The 21,334-nt window shown below is 42.3% G+C and overlaps 1 protein-coding gene across 1 annotated transcript in view; it reads left to right on the top strand.

Moving 5' to 3' along the window:
• LOC133121230 (protein FAM171A2-like) overlaps positions 1–21,334 on the top strand; it is a 67,719-nt gene that overhangs the window by 4,578 nt on the left and 41,807 nt on the right. The window contains exons 2-4 of the mRNA XM_061230432.1: positions 121–505; positions 4,918–5,102; positions 17,970–18,197. Coding sequence (XP_061086416.1) covers positions 121–505; positions 4,918–5,102; positions 17,970–18,197 — 798 coding nt within the window. The remainder of the gene's footprint in view (positions 1–120; positions 506–4,917; positions 5,103–17,969; positions 18,198–21,334) is intronic.

The following is a 21,334-nucleotide window of genomic DNA, read 5'->3' on the forward strand; positions in this document are numbered from 1 at the left end:
CCCTGGCCATCCGGCTGTGCTGTTGGTACTGGTTTGTTGATCTCCCCCTCCTGGGAATTCTCTCTATCTCAATCACCCACCCCATTAACCTCTATATTGTTGTCGTTTATCGTCCTCCAGGGACCCTGGGAAGTTTCCTCGATGCGCTTGGCACCATACTCAGCTCATTTCCTGAGGACAGCACCCCGCTGAACCTCGTGGGAGACTTCAACATCAAACTTGAAGCCTCCCATACTTCTGCCTTCCTACCACTATTCCACTCCTTTGACCACTTGCTGCAGCACTATACTCAAACCCACAAGGCTGGCAACCTCCTTGACCTGATGTTTGTGAGGAACTGCTCCTCTTCAGACCTCACTGTTGCCCCTCTGCACATGTCTGATCACCACTTAATTTCCTTCCCCGTCCCTCTTGCTCCCCAGGATCCCTCCCCTCCTCCCACCCCAACTATGACAGGCCACCGTGACCTCCTCTCTTCCTTCACCCTCCGCTTCCTGCTCCCAGAGTCACTGTTTCTCTCCCTCCTCTTGAATTCTTCTCCAAACTCACCGCTGATTACACATCTTCCACTCTGCTTTCCTCTCTCTCCTTACCACTTGACTCTCTCTGTCCTCTTGTCTCTAGGCCTGCTCGATCTTCCCCTCCCAGTCCATGGATGTCTGACACTTTAGGTACCTCCAGGCCAGCAGATGTGCAGCTGAGAGGAACTGGGGGAAATCCCTGTTTCTGTACTTTCTCTCCCCTCACGGACACTGATGGTTCTCAACTCTTGCACACCCATCTACCTACCACCCTATCCGCTCATCTCTCCATGTAATCGCACCAGACATCCTCTCATTTGTCACCTCCCTTGTGAACTCCTCCTTGTCTTCTGGATGTTTCCCCTCATCCTTCAAGAGGGCCCACATCACCCCACTCCTGAAGAGGTCCACTCTGGGCCCCTCCATTATACAGAATTAATGTCAGGTATCTGTTCTTCCTTTCCTACTCAAATCACTCAAACGAGTTGCCTCTAACCAGCTCACTACTTTTGTTTCACAGAATGACCTGCTGGACTCAGACCTGGCCACTCGACAGAGACTGCACTCCTCTCCATCAATTAATCCATTCCGGCTGCACAAGCAGCCTCCCTCTCCTCTGTCTTGATCTTTCCAAATCTCTCTGCAGCCTTTGACACAGTCAACCACTAGTCTGGATTGAGTCCTACCTCACTGGTTGCTCCTCCCAGGTTACCTGGGCTGGTAAAGTATCAACCCCTTGTCCCCTTGTTACAGGAGTTCCCCAGGGCTCAGTCCCTGGTCCCCTTCCTGTCATGGGGTAGTGACCGATTGGGGCCACCAGCGGGCAGGGGGGCTCATTGCATTCACCTGGTCCTCATTAGTGCCAGGGAAGCGTTCCCCCTGAGAGTATTTAAGGGCAGTGCTGACATTTGATTGACGCTTTGGTGTCCACTGTTCGCTCTGGTACAAAGCTGGTATGCACAAGGTAGACTCAGAGCTGGTTGAGTCAGGTAATGTGCTGGTTTGTGTTTCGGACAATCTTAAAAAAGAAAAGAAAAGGTAAGGAAGGTGTTCAGTTTGTTCGTGTGTGTTCATGGCTGACACCTTCCTATAGGTTCTTAGTTTTCGTTCTCTTTTATTTTTCGTGCTCGTATGAGCCGGTGGTAGAGGGACGGTGTCCCCAGTATATGTATTTTGGTTTGTGTTTTTCTCCTGAGCTGCGACTCAAGGTTTTATTTTCGTACCTAGTCTTTTGCTAGGGTGTACATTTATTTTATCCCCGGTTCGGGGATTTCAGTGCTCGAATTGCGCACTTAGTTTGGTTTGTCGACCCTGTTTTTTAAGGGTCGTTTTATTATCTCTTAGCCGTTTTTTTTGTGGCTTTATCGTCTTATTCATATGGAGTTTTCTTCCTTGTTATTTTCTGTTCCTCCCTCTGTTCCGGGAGTATTCCCCATTTGTATTAGCATTTTGTACATCCCAGTTCCTTTCGCTTCCAGGATTTTGTGGATAGGGGTTACCTTTAGTCGCGTCTGACTCTCCGCCCATCCTCGTCATTACACTTCCCTTCTCAATCTACACTCGATCCCTTGGCCCTGTTATCTCTGCTCATGGTATGTCATACCACGGTTATGCTGATGACACCCAACTCTCTCTCCTTTCCCTGACCTGACACATAGGTCTCTACCCATATATCCACTTGCCTGAGAGACACCCAGAGCTGGACAACGACCATCTAAAGCTCAAGCCAGGTAAAACGGAGCTAATCTTCATCCCTGCTCTAACCTTTCCCTTCTCTGATTGTTCCATTTCACTCAGGGACACCACAGTGACCTCATCCCCCAGTGCAAGGAAGCTTGGAGTGGTGATGGACCACAGGCTGTCCATCACGCGGTGACCTGGGCAGGCAGGTTCTTCCTGTACAACATCTAGCCAAATCCGTCCCTTCCTCACCACCTACTCAACTCAGCTCCTTGTCCAAGCAATAGTCTTGTCCCGCCTGGACAAATGAACTCTGATCCAGAACGCTGCGGCTGGTATTCAATGTCCCCACTCTCACGTCACCCCCTTGCTCATTGACCTCCACTGGCTGCCTGTTATGGCTCGCATCAAATTTAAAACAATGGTGCTTGCATACCAAGCAGTTAGGGATTAGCCTCAGCATACATCCAAAAGCTAATCAGACCCATCAGACCCTATACACCTGCCAGACGCCTGGCGCCTCCCCTTCGTCGCACCTTCACTTCACAGTCACGACTGATGTCTGTTCTGGTCATACGATGGTGGAATGACCTTCCTGTGGATTTCAGAACAGCAGAGTCTTTGACCACTTTTAAGCGCAGACTGAAAACTCTCCTCTTTAGGCTGCACCTTTCCCTCCCTACCTCACTGTTTTAATTAGCCATGTATCCTATAGGCAATAATTGCACTTGTGTTTAATCATTTTAGTATTTGTGGTGTTCTAGCAGACAAGTGTGGTATTTCTACTTGGATAGTTATCTGATTATTTGACAAGGGTTCAAATTTGTATCTATGTGATCACTCTAGGACTTATTTTGCACACCATTATGTGATGTAGCTTAATGTATTTGTGTAGCCAAACAGCAAGTTGTGTCCAAATATTTATTCTAAAAATATTTATGTGCTGCCATCATTGTCAGCTACTATGAAAGAAAGGTAATGGGAAAATGTGTAAAGAGAGAGAATATTGTTTTTATAGATTTTGTCACATTATTACATTATATTATTGGCATTTGGCAGACGCTCTTATCCAGAGCAACATACAGCTGATTAGACTAAGCAGGAGACAATCCTCCCCTGGAGCAATGCAGGGTTAAGGGCCTTGCTCAGGGGCCCAACGGCTGTGCGGATCTTATTGTGACTACACCGGGGATCACCGACCTTGTGTGTCCCTGTCATTTACCTTACCGTTTGCTTCTTCATTATTACTGCTTATATTGCTGCACTCTTTTACAGCTTGAAGCTCAAATGGTTATCCTGACAGCATTCAGTCACTGGGGGGCGTTCAGTCACTTGTGGGCCAGTGAGGAACAGAGGAGGAGAGCGCTGTTGCTGGGGCCAACATGGCCTAGCAACCACAAGCTTCCAGGTTAACTCATGCAATGTGTATATGTTCACAAGAACATGATCTAAGCATGTAGGGGACTGAATCATTGTATAATGGTTTGCATGATTAGATTAAATCCTACCTCCCTGTGAACCTTAATTGTTGTCTCTGTGATGTGCTTTGTGTATCGGTATTTTTAGTTGGCTAAGTAAGCAGTGTATGGATAGTTCACTTTGGTCACTTTTGCTCTGTTTGTTTGTTTATTTGTTCTCAAAAAAAAAAAAAAAAAAAAAGGCCCTTGTCCTTATCTTTGTTGTACAGGTAGCAGTTGAAATTGTAATTCCCTCTAGGGTCTTTCAGCGAACTTATCCCTGGTTATGGGTATGCACTTTGTTGTACGTCGCTCTGGATAAGAGCGTCTGCCAAATGCCAATAATGTAATGTAATGTATTATTTATTATCAGAATGTTACCAAAAAATCATCTTACTGTAATTTGCAATACAATACAGCTTTATAACCCCTCATAGGGCAATTATGACAAATGGTTAGTTTTAAAATGATGTCTTGCAAATGTAATGCTGTGGTTTGGATCTTCTTGCTATCTGACTCATATATTACTGATAAAGTAATGCATGAGGGAAAGCCAAATGAAAACAATGTATTTTGCCAGCATACAAGTTATCCAAGCATGTGTCCCTTTAGTTATTTTGCAAAGTAGCAAAGCTGTGTTTACTATTTGTTAAATACATAATGTTGGGTCTATGTCAGTGGTCTGATTAAAAAAATGTAAAAATACCAGGTTTCTAGTTTAATGTATTTAAACTGCACTGTTACATAGTAGTACACTGTAGGGGAATAACTAAATAACAGTTTGTTAAACATTGTCCCACCAAAATGGAAACAGGAGTTCTTTGAAGGTCAGAAGACATGGTATTTATGCAAAAAGAGGAAATCCTGGGTTTATTTTATGGCACGTATGCGAACTGCCTTCCTTCAGCAGCTGGGTAAGATAATAGATAACATAAACACTGAATCAGCATCCTGCCATTGTGTAAGAATTTCGTAAGAATACAACATTTAAATGTATCCTATAAATACATTGTCTTAAAGTTGTGGTAAAATTTTATTGGGTTTTTACATGAAAAAAAATTTTTTTTGGCAAAACAACATGGAAAACTAATGCTAATGTCAGGATGACACTTACATTATGCCGATTCTCCGACACGCCATACCACGTTTTACCAATAGAGGGCGAACGTGCACACCACATTTAGCATCCCCTCCCATGTAAGACAATGGAGCTGTGAGGCAAACGAAGAGGAATCGTGCAGGGGAGTGGGCATCTGAAGACTGCGAGATCTGAGTAGTAGTCAGTACCCGAAAACAACATGGATGAATGGCTACCTTGTTGGCAATGGTGATGTAGCTACAAGAATGCCATCTCTGTACATCTCTCGTTTTATTTTATTCTTTATTTTCTTCTGCAGCGTTTGGAAGAGTCGAGCTAAATCAATTCCGGATCAGGGAACACTTGGTGAGTTGAGATTTATCTTTAGCTAAGCATTGGTGTGTGAAGTGGGAGTGCTAACAACATGGTTTAATATGGAACAGATTTGCACGTTAATATTTGAACATACAGGTCCTCAACAAGAAGGGATGCCCTTGATGGGTTAATTATGTAACCATATATCACCCAATAAATGACGCCCGAATGCATGTTTCAATTAACATATTCCCTGGTCATTCTCCATAGATTGCCATTTCTTCAGTGTACAGTGTAGAAACAAAGGATTTTTGAATGAGAAACTCCCACTGGAGCCTTGTGTGAGGTTACACATGGAGGACAATGGTGGCAATTTTAATAACCTATACATATTTATATATGAATGAATTGTTGTTATCTATTCGCCTGCTTACCAATGAGAAAGGCTTAGCCCATTGCATTTTGGCGATGAAAGACTGACAAGGACGATACGTGTTAGGAATTATTCATATGTAGCTCACGTTAGCCTTGTGACACTTCGTTTCCGACACGATGGTGTACCCCTGTAAAATATATATTGAGATATTTTTATAATTATTATTTGACGGCGCGGGTAGTAATGACTACTTAATCATTGTGATCATTTCCATTTGGAACAGTGCTTTGTGTCGAGGATAGTGGGCTGCTGCGATTTTCTACATGTGCTAAATGTTGTCATTGCATGTTCGTGTGTTCTGTCCTCCTCGCTTCAACTGAATTTAGGGTTTCTCCATTGTCTGTTTACTAAGGTATTCTTTGAACTAGTCATTATAACTACCAACATTATTTATGATAGCTATATAACGTACCCCAATTACTTTTAATGTATACTTTAGAAATAATTTATTAGCCTACAGAACTACTGTAGTCTACTCGACACGTGTAAAGATACAGCACTTTTTTTGCGCCCTGTATCAAGATGCACAACTCATTGGAGAATTGAAACCATACGTGAAGATTTCAAAATCTGAGATGGCCTGTCTGTGAGCCTGATCCAGTTACCATGATATGACCCACACGCCAGTTTCGGTTGCCACTGATTTCCTGGATGTTGTAGATTACTTTCTGGCTCTGCTCAGCAAGTTTTCTAACTCAGTCACAGCACAGGATTGTATTTATTTGTGAGTGCTGAGATATGTAATGTAGGTTGTCTTTGAGGCATTCAGACATGAGATGTTTTATCAGATATTACACTCTCAGAAGAAAAGGTACGAAAAGTGCCCCAAAAGGTACAAATATTTGTCACTCAGATGGTACTATATACAGTAGGTACATAAAATTGTACCCCTAGTCAGCAATATATAATTAATTTGCACCTTATGCTTGGAAAACATAATCATTATACCCAAAGAGAACATTACTTTTCTGTACTTGCAGGGTACATTTGGGGAATTTGATCTTTGACATTCCCTCGCTTTCGAACATGGATGTGTCACTTTTACCCGGGCAATTAATCTCTTATGTTCCCAGTTCCACTTTTGAATTGGCAGCACAAAATAGTTAGTTTCATTAAACCTAGCTGTGCAAAATTAAATTAGTTAATGCCTCTCATTATTCCTTCATGTTTATCTGACGTGTGCACATGGATGCACTGGGCATCACATAGATATTTATGTAATGTTCACTCAGGTATGAGTAGCTACATGGTCTTCCTCCTGCAGTGATGTAATCCAGACTACCTGGCCTTTAGTATTTAGCCTATTAATCATTTAGCCTATTAATCATTGTGGATGATTAGAGCAATCCCCACCTTTTTCTCTTATTATCTCAGCTCTTTAGTCAATAGACTGCACACACCCTCCATTTGTTATTTCTAAATGCAAGATATTTTTTACAGCAATTTAATGAGATGTAATGAGAAAATAATGAGATACAAGAGACTTGTTCATGAGTACCTTTGACAAGAGTATCAAATCGTAAACTTCACTAGCTCCCTCAACTGGCTGCCTTCTGTACCCATTAAAATAAAATTTGAAATTAAAGTGCAATAGATCTTTTTGCTGGCTGGTTTATTTTTCTCTCATCTGAGCTCGCCCAAACCAGGTAAGCTTTACCTGTCATAAATATAGTTATTTATGACATGCAGTTTAATTACCATTTCTGAGTTATGAATAGTATACTTCTTCCACCCCAGTTCCAGCCAATCAAATGCTCACCCATGTTCTTTCAGATGCAACAAAAAAATTCACAAAAACATACCTGAGATCCAAGTCTTTTTGTATGGGAGGCGAGTTTAAAACAATGCAAACAACAAAATATGTTTCAAAATATGTTTTAGATGGAATAGGACTAGGGAATGGAAATTAGTAACCGACATTGGTCGGAAAGTCCAGGTTCTGCAGATTATCATTTCAACATCCTTGAGACCTGATTTGGATTTGTAATCAGAGAGGCAGAGGATAGCTTACTTTATTGAGTTAACAGTGCCGTGCACGGATGCTATTGAGGAAGCGTTTGAGAAGAAGAAACTAAAATTAGGACCTTTAGAAATTGGCGCTCCTTTTCGAATGTGATGTTCAATGTTGGTGCTGGCTGATCGCTTAGCAAAGCACTTAAAGAGTTATCCAAAGCAGCTGAATGTGCCAGTCAGTGGTTGTGGATAAGGACAGGGCAAGCTAGTTGGTGTGCATCTTAAACTAACTGATGGCTAGCAGGTACAGCTAGTGATTATATGAAAATCCATATGGGACTGGTGGCACTGAGCATCCATTAATGGTGCCAGTGGGTTTATTACAACCTTAGTCACCAGGGAGGTCTGTGTAGTACTGGCACCCTTTGGATGGTGTGTACTACTATTTGGCAGTATTGTTGTTCAGTGCATTGGTGGGATGGATGATTGGTGTATTGGAGGTGTATTGTTCTGGAAATGGTTGGCAGGTAAGGCTGGTGGTTATTTAGAAATCCACACAGGACCAGTCGCACTAGTAGGTTCTGGAAGTTCTGGAAGACGAAGAATGATTTAAAATAGAATGGCCTGAGGCATGGTGAGAAATGCTCAGAACAATAATTAGTAGTAAACACAGCTTTAGCTGTTCACTGGCCAACAATACAACATACTTTGTAAAGACCTACATGGCAGAGAAAGAACAACCTCAACAAAAGATTAAGCGTGTGAAGTATGCAAAAGAAAACATTGAGTAGCCTGAAGCCTTGGAACAATGTGCTTTGGACTGACGGAAATCCAAAATAGAACTTTTTGGCCACCACCAAAGAAGGTATCTTTGGAGAAAAAAGGGTGAAGCCTTTGTAAAGAAGGAACACCTTGCCAACTGTGAAGCATGGAGGTGGATCCATTATGCTTTGGGGTTGTGTGGCAGCTGGGGGCACTGAGGAAAATATTGTGCAACTGGAAGGAAGAATGGATTCCAGTAAATATCAAGAAATTCTAGAGGCTAATGTTTAAAGGTCAATCCAGACATTGAAGTTGAGGAGAGGTTGGGTATTCCAGCAAGACCAAAGCATACCTTGAATTCCAGCAAGACCAAAGCATACCTCGAAATCAACCACAAAGTACGGATAAAGGTTTTGGAATGGCCACCGCAGACTTTAATATTATTGAAAATCTGTGGAGAGATCTCAAACATGCCGTACATGCAAGGAGGCCAAATATATATGAATAAAATCATGAATTTAAAGCCAAGGCTCAAAGAAGGGCAACCAAATTGGTTCCCAGTACAAAAGACTGGCACAGGTTGGGACCATTCGATTGAGGCTTTTAAATTCATGAAAGGGATTAACAAAGTGAACTACAGGAGATTCTTCTGGTTGAGCCCTATCAGCCGAATGAGGGGGCATACATGGAAATTAGCAGAAGATAAATTCTGCACTGATATTAGGTATTTTTTCACACAGCAAGTGGTCACCGTGTGGAATAGCTTGCCAGGTCATTCTGTGGAGGCTGACTCACTGGGGGCTTTCAAGACCAGGCTTGATATGGTGCTAGATAACATCTAGTTTTTAGATGAACTATACTTTAGGTGCACTTTAGAAGGAAATTTTGAGTATAGTTGGGCTGAATGGCCTGTTCTTGTCATTATGGTATGTTTATGTTATGTTATGTTACATTACCTTATGTTATGTTACATTACATTACATTACATTAAAGCCAAAATCAATTCCCCCTTAGTCTCCTTTTGCCTGTAAGGATGAGGTATGATAAGGTATTTCCTTGTAACCTTTACATTTCATACCAAGAACCATTTTAGCTGCCCAAAACCAAGAGATTGTTGGCACAATGTCCTTCCTCATATCCAGAACACATTAAATATTTGAAAAAAATATACACCCCTATTTATCATTCTTTCATTTTACAATGCTTTTGTTTTTGTGCATCATAAATTTCTGCACAGTTCAGCTTTTCATTTCATACATCTCTGCATTGTCATACCAATTTACTGCAGATTGGAATCATGTTCATTTGTTAATTAATGCAATTGAGTATTTCAGATTTAATTTGTCTACTAGTAAAGTAGAAGGTATGTTTTATCTGCAGTCCTGACACAACTCTCGGTGTAGGTCAAGGAATTTACCCAGGAGTACACCAATGGTGCTTTTGGAATGTGAGCCAGCAGTCTGTCCACAAGCTCATATCCCCTAGCCCACCATGAACTGCTGTACTTTCCACAATGGTTTTCATGGAATTAACGATTATATTTTTAAATTAATATAATAAGTATTATGAAAATAAAAATGGATAGAATGACAGAAAACCTCTTTGAAGGTCCTAGTGGGTTCCCAATCAAAACAAAGCTGTTTTTCAAGAATGAAACTTCAAAACCAAACTCTGACTTCCATCAGTTTCCACTAAATTGAAGTCTTGAGACTGTTCATCTCTATAGTCCTGTTGGGTGCTTTTATCACATAGTTTCTGACCCCAATTTCAAAAAGATGCCCCTTTGTTATTGAAGAGGGGTTGCTTTGAAGCAAAAGGTGTACTTCAGTGAAACCGGATAATAGATTGGAGAGACCTGAGAGATTGATTGAAACTGGGTTTGACAAAAAAACAACACTAGTTTATGGTAATTTAGACTGGCACTATAGACAGCAGTGATAACTATTTCAATCAGCAACTAATAATTGAATGCCCTTTTATGGAAATTAATATTTTGTGAGGGAAGAAGAGAACAATAAGCTTGCTTTTCCTTCAGATAGAGCAAATGGAGTGCACTCCCCAGAGTGTTTCCTTATGGCAGTACATGCTTTCAACCCCATTAGTAATTATGAAATGCTTGTAAATAATTTGTTTGACCATTTTAGCAGAATCAAGGGATTGCTTTCTTTAAAAAAGGAAGTTCACAGCATGAACAGTATGTTTGTGTTTCTCTGACTGCCGGATGTGCACAATAGGAGGATTCAATGGAGAGGAATAGCTATTATAATTGCAGTATTCCGTATTATGAGGAATTGTTTTTTATCAGAAACCAACTTACAAAAATCTTGTTCATTTTTAGTCTGTCCAATTCTATTAATAGCCTGCAGTTGTTATTAATACACAGTACACAGTTCATTCTGCATATGTGTAAAGCTCTTGATTTGCCTGCAAAATGTCTTTTTAGGCATGTGAAAGATCTTAGCAAACTATGAATATTTCAATTTAAGGATTATGATCTGATGTTTCCAATGTTACCTTATTTGCATGGATCTTCCTTTGAAGAGGTGACCAGTAGCGGCCTATTGTTTTACATTCAGTTTGAAATTCTATAAAGGTGCAAAGGTTTGACTGTATGTCTGTTCCACTCCGTATGTCGTTGTGGAATACAGATGGGTTTGGCTTTAGCCTGTTACTATTTTCACCTCTTTTTACCCTACCTAGGAGTATTTTCTTGCTGCTATTTCCATTTTGTTCAAAGCAAGATTTTAAGGTAGCACTGCATACAGTAGGTTAATGTGAACAAATTGAACATTGTCCAGGCTTGGAATTGAAAATTCCTATCCAGCAATAGCCATCTAACAAGCTAAATTAAATTGTGAGTAATGACCTTTCTAAATGAAATAAATTAATCAATAAATAAATGTTTTGCTATTGTGTCATATCAGCCTTCTTAAGCACATGGACCCTGACACCTCACAGTAGCCACTGCAACAAGCATGGCAGATGCAAGTACCTATTAAGTTTAATAAATTCTGGCTGGCAAAAGTACGTTTTACATGAGCTGTGTCTCTTCCCGTTGTGTTTGTATCTTCCATTTGTTAATTAATGCATTTAATTTGTTTAATGACCCTTCTACCATTGAGTCTTCTGCAGAGATATAAGAAATTGCTGCTCTCCATAGCTGTGAACTGCTGCCAGTTGAGTCCAAGTTGATGTGGTGCAAGTCGTGCTTGCTTGTGACTGACCACACTTGAGCTAACTCGCAGTCCGGTTGTGTTTGGCCAGGTGCATTTAGGCGACTTGGGCATGCAGGGTCTGTATGTGAACCTCTTCTCAGAGATCAGCCACCGGGCAGCTGGCTGCTTCACGCTAGGTCTGCATACAGCAGGGAGAGTTTAGCCAGGGATCACCCTGCTCACCTGTCTCAGTGCAGGATCAGGGAGCAGCAGTACAGCTCTCTGTCTGCAGTTCTGTATCTACTTGAAATGCAAATTAACTTCAAATCTAGCAGCTCCCTATTTTCCTGCAGGAAGTTGCTTGATAGCTTGTAAAGAGACTCGCCTTGTTACCACAGGACCTAATGGGGTTTGCTGGAATCATCTGGATTAGTGTCTATATAAAGAGGTTAATGTGTGAATGGGGATAGAGGTTGAATCCCCAGCTGGACTCAGGCCAAAGCACCTTGTCTTCCCCCCCACCCTGGATTCAACACACCATACAGGACGATACTGCTCCAGCAACACTGGCAGTTTGCCGGGTAATTTAATTCTGACAGCTGTTTTACTGGGTTATTTGACTGTCATCAGCAGACAGCAAGTTTGTGGCAGCAGATTTCTTACATTGCATTTGACTGGCTAGGATGGCATCCCATTTAGCTCATCTACCTCCCCTATAGTTTAGGGGACTGTATTGCTCTTTCCCACTGACACAGCTATTATGCTTGGCTGATAATAACCTTGCGCTCTGCTAATTTGGGGATTTTCATTCATTCATTATCCTAGCCTGCTTATCCTGAGCAGGGTCGCAGGGGGGCTATCCCAGCATACATTGGGCGAAAGGCAGGAATACTCACTCACTCACTCACTCACTCACTCACTAGACTCACTAGACTCACTAGACTCTCCAATCAGCCTAACCTGCATGTTTTTGGACTGTGGGAGGAAACCCACGCAAACACGGGGAGAACATGCAAACTCCGCACAGAGAGGCCCCGGCTGATGGGGATTCGAACCCAGGACCTCCTTGCTGTGAGGCGGTAGTGCTACCCACTGCACCATCCGTGCCCCCGCAATTTGGGGATTTTAGAAGATTTTTTCATTTTTACGGTGGCAACAGTTAACAATATGCATTGCATCCTTAACTGAAGCATCTTTCATTGAAAACTGTCCCAACTCCCAACCTACTGGTGGGATATGGGAAAAGTTTGATGTATTAAGCCTGGCTTAAGGCATGCAGTTTTTTATCAAATAATTATCCAACAGTACCCAGAGAATGCTCTCATTTTGGCTGTTCTTTATCTTCTGCTATGGAGGAACTAGTGAAATGTTTAAAGGGAAAGGGTTTATCAGCTGCATATAGTAGATTCATATGTTTTTACTTTGATGGTTTCAAATGTTTCATAAGACGTTTGAGCCTCATGAAACATTGCGATAGGTGTTGCCGACAGGCTTTTGCCAGCTTTAACAGAGGTGTTTAGTGGCAAGTCTCATTTAATTAAATTGCTAACATTTTTTATTCTTAGCTAACAAAATCCTACCAGGTTTTCGAGTGATGGTACGGTCGCTGGATAGTTATTATGAAGCTGACAGTGTGGCTAATGTGTGCATCATTAACTGAAGCACCACCAGAGAGTGTTTCAACTTTGAATGGCTGCCTGGAATTGGAATCCCACCTACACAGAATTTTGTATTATTCTAGTATTTCTAGCATAGTGCTTCTCTGAAGTGTGTGGGGATAGATGGTCTAACAAGCAATGATGGGTAGTAGTTGAATTACATGTATTTGAAATACGTGTTTAATTTTTTAATGTTTTGTCATGTGTATTTTATGATCTAGGACAAACTTGAATCATAATACTTTATAATACTTTCTATCATAATACCAGGTCTCCCTCCAAAAACATTGTGACACATTTTTTGTTACAAGTTTTTGTAGTTTTTTTGTATCAAATAACATTTTTATGTATTTTAGTCCACCTTTGATGACAAGTGCCGTGTATGGAATGGGTGCAATCCTTTTGGAATTTTAGAACCATTCTTCAAGGCAGGTACTAAGTGCTAGCCTCCCTTCAGGAAGGATTCAATTTGCATTTGTCACATCACAAGCTTGTGACTGAGGTGACAGCAACTGAGGGAAATAAATCAGGAGAAACGGGAACTCGAGCAGCCGATCATGCTCCAAATTAATTGTCTTGACACCAAGTTATTTGAGGCTCCGTTCACCTACTGTTCAAGAAGCTGCTAATCACAGTGTGAAGCCTGACTTCAGATTAACTTTCTCACAGATCGACCTACTTCAAAAGTGTGAAATAATGCTGAAATTGGAAACCAATTTCAAAAAAGAAAAGGTATGAAATGGTTAACCATCCCTGTGGTTGGTATGGAGGGACAGGCTCTTTCTACCGGGCAAGCCATTTACTCTGGGTCTATCAGCTGGAGATGAACATTGCACATTTGTTACTGTGTAAGAGCACAGGTGGAGTATTATGCATTGTAACCTTTTCAATGGCAGGTCTGGTCATTCTGTGAGGGTCTGGTAACCATCCTCCACAGGGAGATCCTGCTGAATTTGCTTTAGTCACACACAGCTCCAAGTTGCCCCCATGTGCCAACGTGCCTTTTGTCCAAACAGCGCTAGTTGTCCGACGTAAGATGAAGTCCAGCTCACAGGAAGAGTGAAAACACATGTCGCACCACTTGAACTGGGAGGAAAGGTCCACAAATATTTTGTTCAGTTTCACATTGTATTGTAGGCTACAATGGTTAATGCAGGGTTGGGAAATGTAAGAGCAACTTGGAGCTATGTATCAAGTAATTTTTAAATATAGGCAAATTTCATATCTCTCCAGCCAACTAGAAGGCTCGATCAAACTTGACAAGGTCTGTTTGTGTTATAATAAAGAACACCACGCAACATTTTCACAAGTAGTAGTATATATTTGTTTGTTTATATGCTGAACATGAGTGTAAGTATCAGCGTGCTGGTAGCATCAAACCTTTTGAGCGATTGATATTTCATCGTTTATCGACATCGAACACCCGGGACATTCCCTGGGACCATTGTCTGGTGGTCAAACGCGGGTTGATCCCGGGTTCAATATCCTGTGTATATCCTTGGTTTTTATGAGAAAGGGGTATAAGCAGGGGTCAATCCCCCCTGAAACAATGTGGGGTTAAGGGCCTTGCTCAAGGACCCAGCTGTGGCTACACTGTGGCTTGAACCACGAACCTTCTTGGTCAAAGTCAAGCAACTTAGCCACTAGGCAGACTCCTTTGGACCCTCATGCCCTTGGGAACAGTGCAGACACAGCTTGAGAAATCGGGGCTGAAAGCAAGACTCTGAAATCTCTCACTGTTAATGGGACTACATGCAGGCCCAGGCTGTGCTTGGTCTGTCGGGCCATTACTACGAAACTTCCAGGAAAAGAGCTAGTCTTCTAACTGTATGTACAGCCACTCCACGAAACCAAGCCCAGCCCAGTTACTAGTCCAATGTCTGAAATAATCCAGTCCATGAATCGCCACCTTGTCATTGTATGACTTAGAGATTGAATCGCTGGATTTCATCAGCAGCGGATGATGTGACGTTACTTGGCAATGCGTCACTCTTGTGCTCATGGTTCTGGAGAATTCTGAAATGTAAGCAAGCCGTTGTTTGCCTGCTCTTGCAAAATGGTGAGACTGTGTTCTTCAAGCAGTGAGAGAAGCTGTCTTCTGATTACTGTTGTTGCTTTTAATTAAAGTCTGAAATAGGCCAGCTGAGATAATTAAAATGTAAAATAGGTTGGATCAGTCCCCTTCAACTGCAGGAAGGAAATATGCTGAACTCATGTCATGAAGCTAGGCACAGTAACACTATTATCCCTGGTATGCCCCACAGAACCCACTGGAATCATTTGTACTAGTGACCTTAATCTTGGATTAGTCGCCTCGCCTTGTTTTGTCATTGCATTAGAGCTCTCCTTCCCTTCAGCACTTACTGGAGACTTAACTCGAGCTTGTTGAACAAAGTGTTGAAGTAGAAGAAGAGAGTGGCTGCTAGGTGGCTCATCCAGTTAAGGCGTGGTGAGCCCCGTGGTCTGTTATAGAATCTGGACTATGCATGCCTGCCACAGTCTAGGGTCACCAGGGATATGAGGGTTTGAGAGGGTCAGGACTACGGTCTTGTCTATCTCCAGAGCTGGTGGGTTGGGTGCCTGCGTGTGTGCTTATTGAACTTCTATTATATCTTCCCACTGTTGCCCTTGGCATTCTCATATTAGGGTTCAGATTGACTCTGCTGAATCCAGGGTTGGTCACGCGATTTATGTCATCATTGCAATCTGCTACTGTCATTATTTTAATTTTTTTTAAATTGGCGGGGGTTTATCAAATTTGAGAACCGTGCTGCCTTTCAGGGGCCTGGACTCCGAACATCTCTGAAATGCTTTCTGACATTTGGCACACATAGCATGTGAAAAGTGATAATATAACTAAATAGCATTAATATTACCTTACAAGTTTAATTATTTTATTTAAATAAATAGTGAGACATAATTATTTTCTATAAATAAATAGTGAGACATCTTCAGGGTAAGCACAATGTAGTCATTGGGTTGGGTTGGGTTGCTGTGTCAACTCTGTGGTTAATGTTCAGCACCGTGGCCTCCGGCTCAATGCTCTCCAAAGCCTCTAATAGGAGTGCGTTCCTCAGAACATTTCCTGTCATTGTCTGACCGCTTGCAGGCCAACGGGCACTCTCCCTGGGTTTAAGAAAACTTGCTGCTAGTATCATCACACACTGTTCACCCCAGTGTATGTTTGCCTGGCTTGACTTGTTTTCTGTCATGTTGAGTTCTACTCTACAAGATTAAAAAAACTATCTGAATCTCTTCTATTCAATCACACGGACACAGTCTATTGCAGTGAATATGGTTATAAAAGCATTGATGCTCACAATACTTGGTTTCAGCACCACAAATACATGAAGGGAGGCAGAGATAGGGATCTTCTATGGTGTTGCAACCTGCATCCTCACATACTATATAGTTCATGTGATCATCCATTTGGGTTGTGGTCTGGCCTTAACTTAAAAGAGATTACTATGAGGGGGAAAGTCTACATTTCTCTTATAGTGAGGCTTGACAGATAAATGAGCAATGATGCTGAGCAGGACGGCGGCCGTTTCATCCCCATGTGTAAACATGCCTGCTCATTCCGCACTGTGGCACATGGCTACCATTGGTCGGCAAGACTGGATGCTTGGAAGAAGGTTTCAAGGGTATTGATTTGTTACAGGGGATGTGTTTATTTTGGTGCATCGCGCTTCCATGAAAGAGGAGCATTAAGTCACCTTTACAGACTTTGTTCAGACATGACTGAGACTCTGTGCTCACCAGACCTGGGGCAAATAATGTCATTGTTTTGGAATGAAATGCTTTTCTACACCTTACTGTGCTTGTTTGGTGTATGGTCTTCTTGGTTATCTCAATTGCACCAGGCAAGATCAATCAAGCACAGAAAAGTACAGGTATTTGAATCCAAAACAATTATGTATTTGACCCAGGTGTTGTGCTGACTGGCGTGGACGGGGATAAAAGGAGCTTCACACATGTAAATCATGAAGAGATCTGAATTTAAGGCCAGATGGAGCCAGTTACCTGTCTCTCTGCCATGTAACCACACAAGGGTTACAGTTTGCTGAGAGGCTCTGCTGGTATCCATGGCAACGCATGTGACCCATTTAGCATCAACAACAAGAGGATCTCGAGGGTAGTGGCGCATGTGAATTGAGACAGGAAATGTAATTGTTTCATTAACAGGTTCAAGGGCTTACTGCTGTTTGGAGCATTATTCTTCCATAACCTTTTTTGTATAGTGTCTAGTCTACAGTCACTGAAAGGGGCGGTAAAGGCAAGTCGGTACATAAAAGGAAGTTCCACATAATATTGTCTGGCCAGATTAGCCCTGTGAAAAGTTGCAGGCATGTCCATGGGTGTCTGCCCTCACTTTGGACTTTGGACTAAACCGGGTCATTGCTTTGGAATGGATGAAGAGAACGTTTTCACTGTGTTTTGGCTGCAATGTCTGAGTCACTTCCACATAGTGCTAGAATCCTAGATTTAACCAGAATCTAAATCTGTAATCTTGCTACAAAAATACCTGTCATGACTCATTTGATTCAAGCTAGCAAACTGAATTGGAAGTGTTGCCAAAGCAGACTGATAAAAGGCATCACTCACTCTCTGTGCGAAGCAGTGACATCATTCGAAATACCATTTAAAGCCTACCACGTCGCTCACTGGAACAAGAGGGATATGTCAGTAAGATTATCCCTTTCTGTAAATGCCGAAAAGGGGTGTGATTGTGTTGCTCATGGTCCTGTCTCCGGCCTGTAGCGTAGTGGTTAAGGTAAATGACTGGGACATGCAAGGTCGGTGGTTCGAAATCCTGGTGTAGCCCTTAACCCTGCATTGCTCCAGGGGAGGATTGTCTCCTGCTTAGTCTAATCAACTGTACGTTGCTCTGGATAAGAGTGTCTGCCAAATGCCATTAATGTAATGTAATGTAAAGTCTCCTTTTTCTCCTCAGATGTGCTGATCAGAGTTCGGGTTTTTGACAACAGTGACCTGTCCCCTTTGCCCGACGCTGCTGTCGAGGTTTACGGGAACCAGTCCACCTTGGCGTCCAGCCGGGCGGGCAGCGATGGGGTCGTCACGGTCGCCTTCCAGTACCACCCAGGGACGTGGGTCATCGTCACAGCATCCAAGCAGGGATACGTCACCAACTCAGCCCCCTGGCACGCCAGCCGCATGCCCTGTAAGCAAAGCACCTCAAACCCGTGTTTCTGGGGACAGTGAGAAAAGCAGGAGGGCTGGTAGTATTTTTGTTTTGATCTGTGTTTTTTTATTGTGTGTGCTTTCTGAAGTCATTTTTTCATTTTTTAACAGTTTTATTTTAACATTTTTCCCCCTTTTAGTAGCCAATTGTACACATCTTATCCAATTAGTGTTAGCTGGGATACACCGGTTACGACCCCATCCTGAGAACAACACGCCTTCTTCAAGCCGTCTCGTCTCATAGCCCGTGACTGTGATTCCGAGGCGACTGGGGTGCTGTTGTACGCGGCAATCCTACAAGTCCCTGCTGAGTCCCTCCCTCGGAGCAGCGAGCCAATTATGCCGCTCCATGAGAGCCGGCCAAACTCAGCTTTGACAGGACCGGGAATCAAACCCTGGTCCTCGGCGTGCAACTGTAACGAACTGATGCCTGCATCAAGATCTGTTATCACTCTGCGCCACCACAGCCCCTCTTAAACATACTTTCCTTATAACGAGTTTGAACCATGTGAAGTTTGTTTATTTTATAATCGCAGAGTTAAACCATTTTTGTTTGTGATAATGGACATGAATGGACCAATGGATAATGGACGTGTTGTCATCATGGCAGGCACCCAGAGGACAAAGGCTAGTGGCTATATATAGCGGTAAAGCGTCTCTGGTTTAGAGTATATCTGAGCATCAGTAGGCCAGTGGAACGGGGAGCTGCATTGAGCCCCGAGCCGTGGGCCTGCCTGCAGCCTGTGTCATGAGCAGCTGCCGGTTTGATCAAACAGCAGATGCCCCTTCTCGTTCCAGCTCTCCACCTTTCACCACTGCAGTACTGTCAGTCTCCACGAGCAGGCACGTCCAGTGCTGACCCTGTCTCCACAGTCTACACTCTCTGCTGCAATCTCCACCAGTTGCTGTTGCATTTATTTTTTGCCTCTGAAGATTCCCCACACTGGTGATTTGGCTGTTGGTGAGAACAGCTGGAAGCCACTTAACTGTGTGTTTGCCATATTTAGCAGTAGACGCTTTGAGACCCAGGAGAATGCAATTCCTTTGAGCGACATTGACAGGACTGATATTGTGGTCACACAGAACAAATTACGTGCAGAGCCTTCATATGCTTCGTCAAAGCAGCGGTCCCGTCTCCAGTCAGGCAAAATTTAAAAGATGATTTTCTGCTGTGCTGTGCAGCATTGCGTTGCTTCTCTGAATTGTGTTTCGCGTTTCTCTGCTGACAGAAGGCATCGATTTGGAACTGGAAGGTGTGACATGACCATGGATGAGTGTCCACACTCGATGGTCGCAACTCATATTGTTAGAGTTTGAATCAATGTTCTTTTGAACCGTGCCTTCAAAGTGCGAGAGTATTGTTAGGAAGCACATTTTATCTCCGCCATTTTAAGGGATCCTCAAAGGTTTTTATGGCTATTCAGGTGGGGGAAGCTGCACCACAGTGACAGAATGCTCCTGTCTCTTCCTCATTAGTCTTTATTGGCCTGCTAAGCCTCACTGAAAAGCTACAACACCTCCCTGATGCGCTCTATTGTTTCTTCCTCTTGTAGATAGCTACTCTCTCTTGGCTCCAATCCACTAAGAGCTCTACTCGATAAAGCATGACCGGTATTCCTCAGGGGCTGCTCGTATCCAGCACAAACTTCCTGTGAGCAAAAATGTGTAATGGAGGGCGTCATTCCTGACACAAGCAGTATGTGTCGCCTTCAGAATGGAATAGTGATGATGAGGTTTTGCCATTCTGTCAGCCCTGAAACATAGCATTTGTAATCCACTTAAACAGGGCAACTAAAGAGTGGTAGCTAATGCATCTCTGGCACTTTGTTCAAGACTCAGGGTCAGTGTTTACTCTACACTTGTTGACCAGAGGAAGAACCTCTGTGCTGGACCATCCCCAGACAAAATTCAGGAGATCCATGGTTTTTGAACATTATGGGAATCAGATTTCTATGAAGCAATATATATGTATATTTTAGAATATCACTAAAATTTGCATTCTGCAATGCTTTTTCTAAGCTATGGCTAGGCTGGTTTCCAAAAAGTGCATTTGGAGACACCAAAAGGACACATGTAAACTAAATAATATTATGGGTTGTGTATGAGGTGTGAGATACTATAGATTGCATACTAAATGATAAGATGAAAAAATGTGTTCTCACATCCCCCTGCCAGTCACCCTTCCCCTACCTCTCCCTCTCAACATCCCTCTTACCATCTGGCGGCAGCAGGTCCAGAAGATTGTAAAAAAATAAGTCGAATAATTACAATATTGATAACTAATATTCTAATATTGATTGAGGTCCATTGATTGAAGATCAAATACCCAACCCCCAAGAAGTCAAAGACATCCCTACAACTTCACATGGCATTTATTATCCAAATGTAGGTCTGCTCAATATTTCCAAGTGTACAGAATAATAATAAACCATTTTGAGAATGTATTTAGTTCACCGATGTAAAATGGAGCCACGTCACTGGAAAAGCCCTGGAGTATGGAATCAAATGTATTTTCTCTGTCCTCCTCAGAACTATTCAATCAGATGAGCAATTTATTTCAAAGCCTCCAAATGTAGAGTCTTCCATTTAGACTTAGTGATCACAAATTTCTTGTTGTAAAACATCTACCTTTTTACGCATGAAGTTTTTCCAGCGTGCATACTGAAAATGAAAGGAAAATAATTACACCATTGAAAACCTCATTTCATCAGCTAAAATGCTACTCAGTCATTACTCTAAAACTGTACTCCTAATTGACTGTATTATGAGCAAAATGTATACTGTTGGTGATTGCTCATGGAGAGGGGCGTTGTCTATACTGTGCATTGTGCGATTGTATTACTGGGACTGGTCAGAATACCTTGAGTAGTTTGTGTTCCAGAGAGCCAATACAAAGCGTAGATAATAGCATTCCTATGCACAAATACTTTTGTACCCGTACAGTATGCAATGGTGAAATGGACAAAAATGATCATTCCTCCAGAGAAATTCTAAGTACGCAATGGGCATTCTATCAATGTTTCTCTGAGTTAGCATGTTTTTGGAATTATAAACTATTATGGATTTGGTTCACTGGATCCTCATCATGAAAACAACGCTGACATTACCCTAACTTGT

Source organism: Conger conger, chromosome 2 (assembly GCF_963514075.1).
Source record: "Conger conger chromosome 2, fConCon1.1, whole genome shotgun sequence".
Lineage (NCBI taxonomy): Eukaryota > Metazoa > Chordata > Actinopteri > Anguilliformes > Congridae > Conger > Conger conger.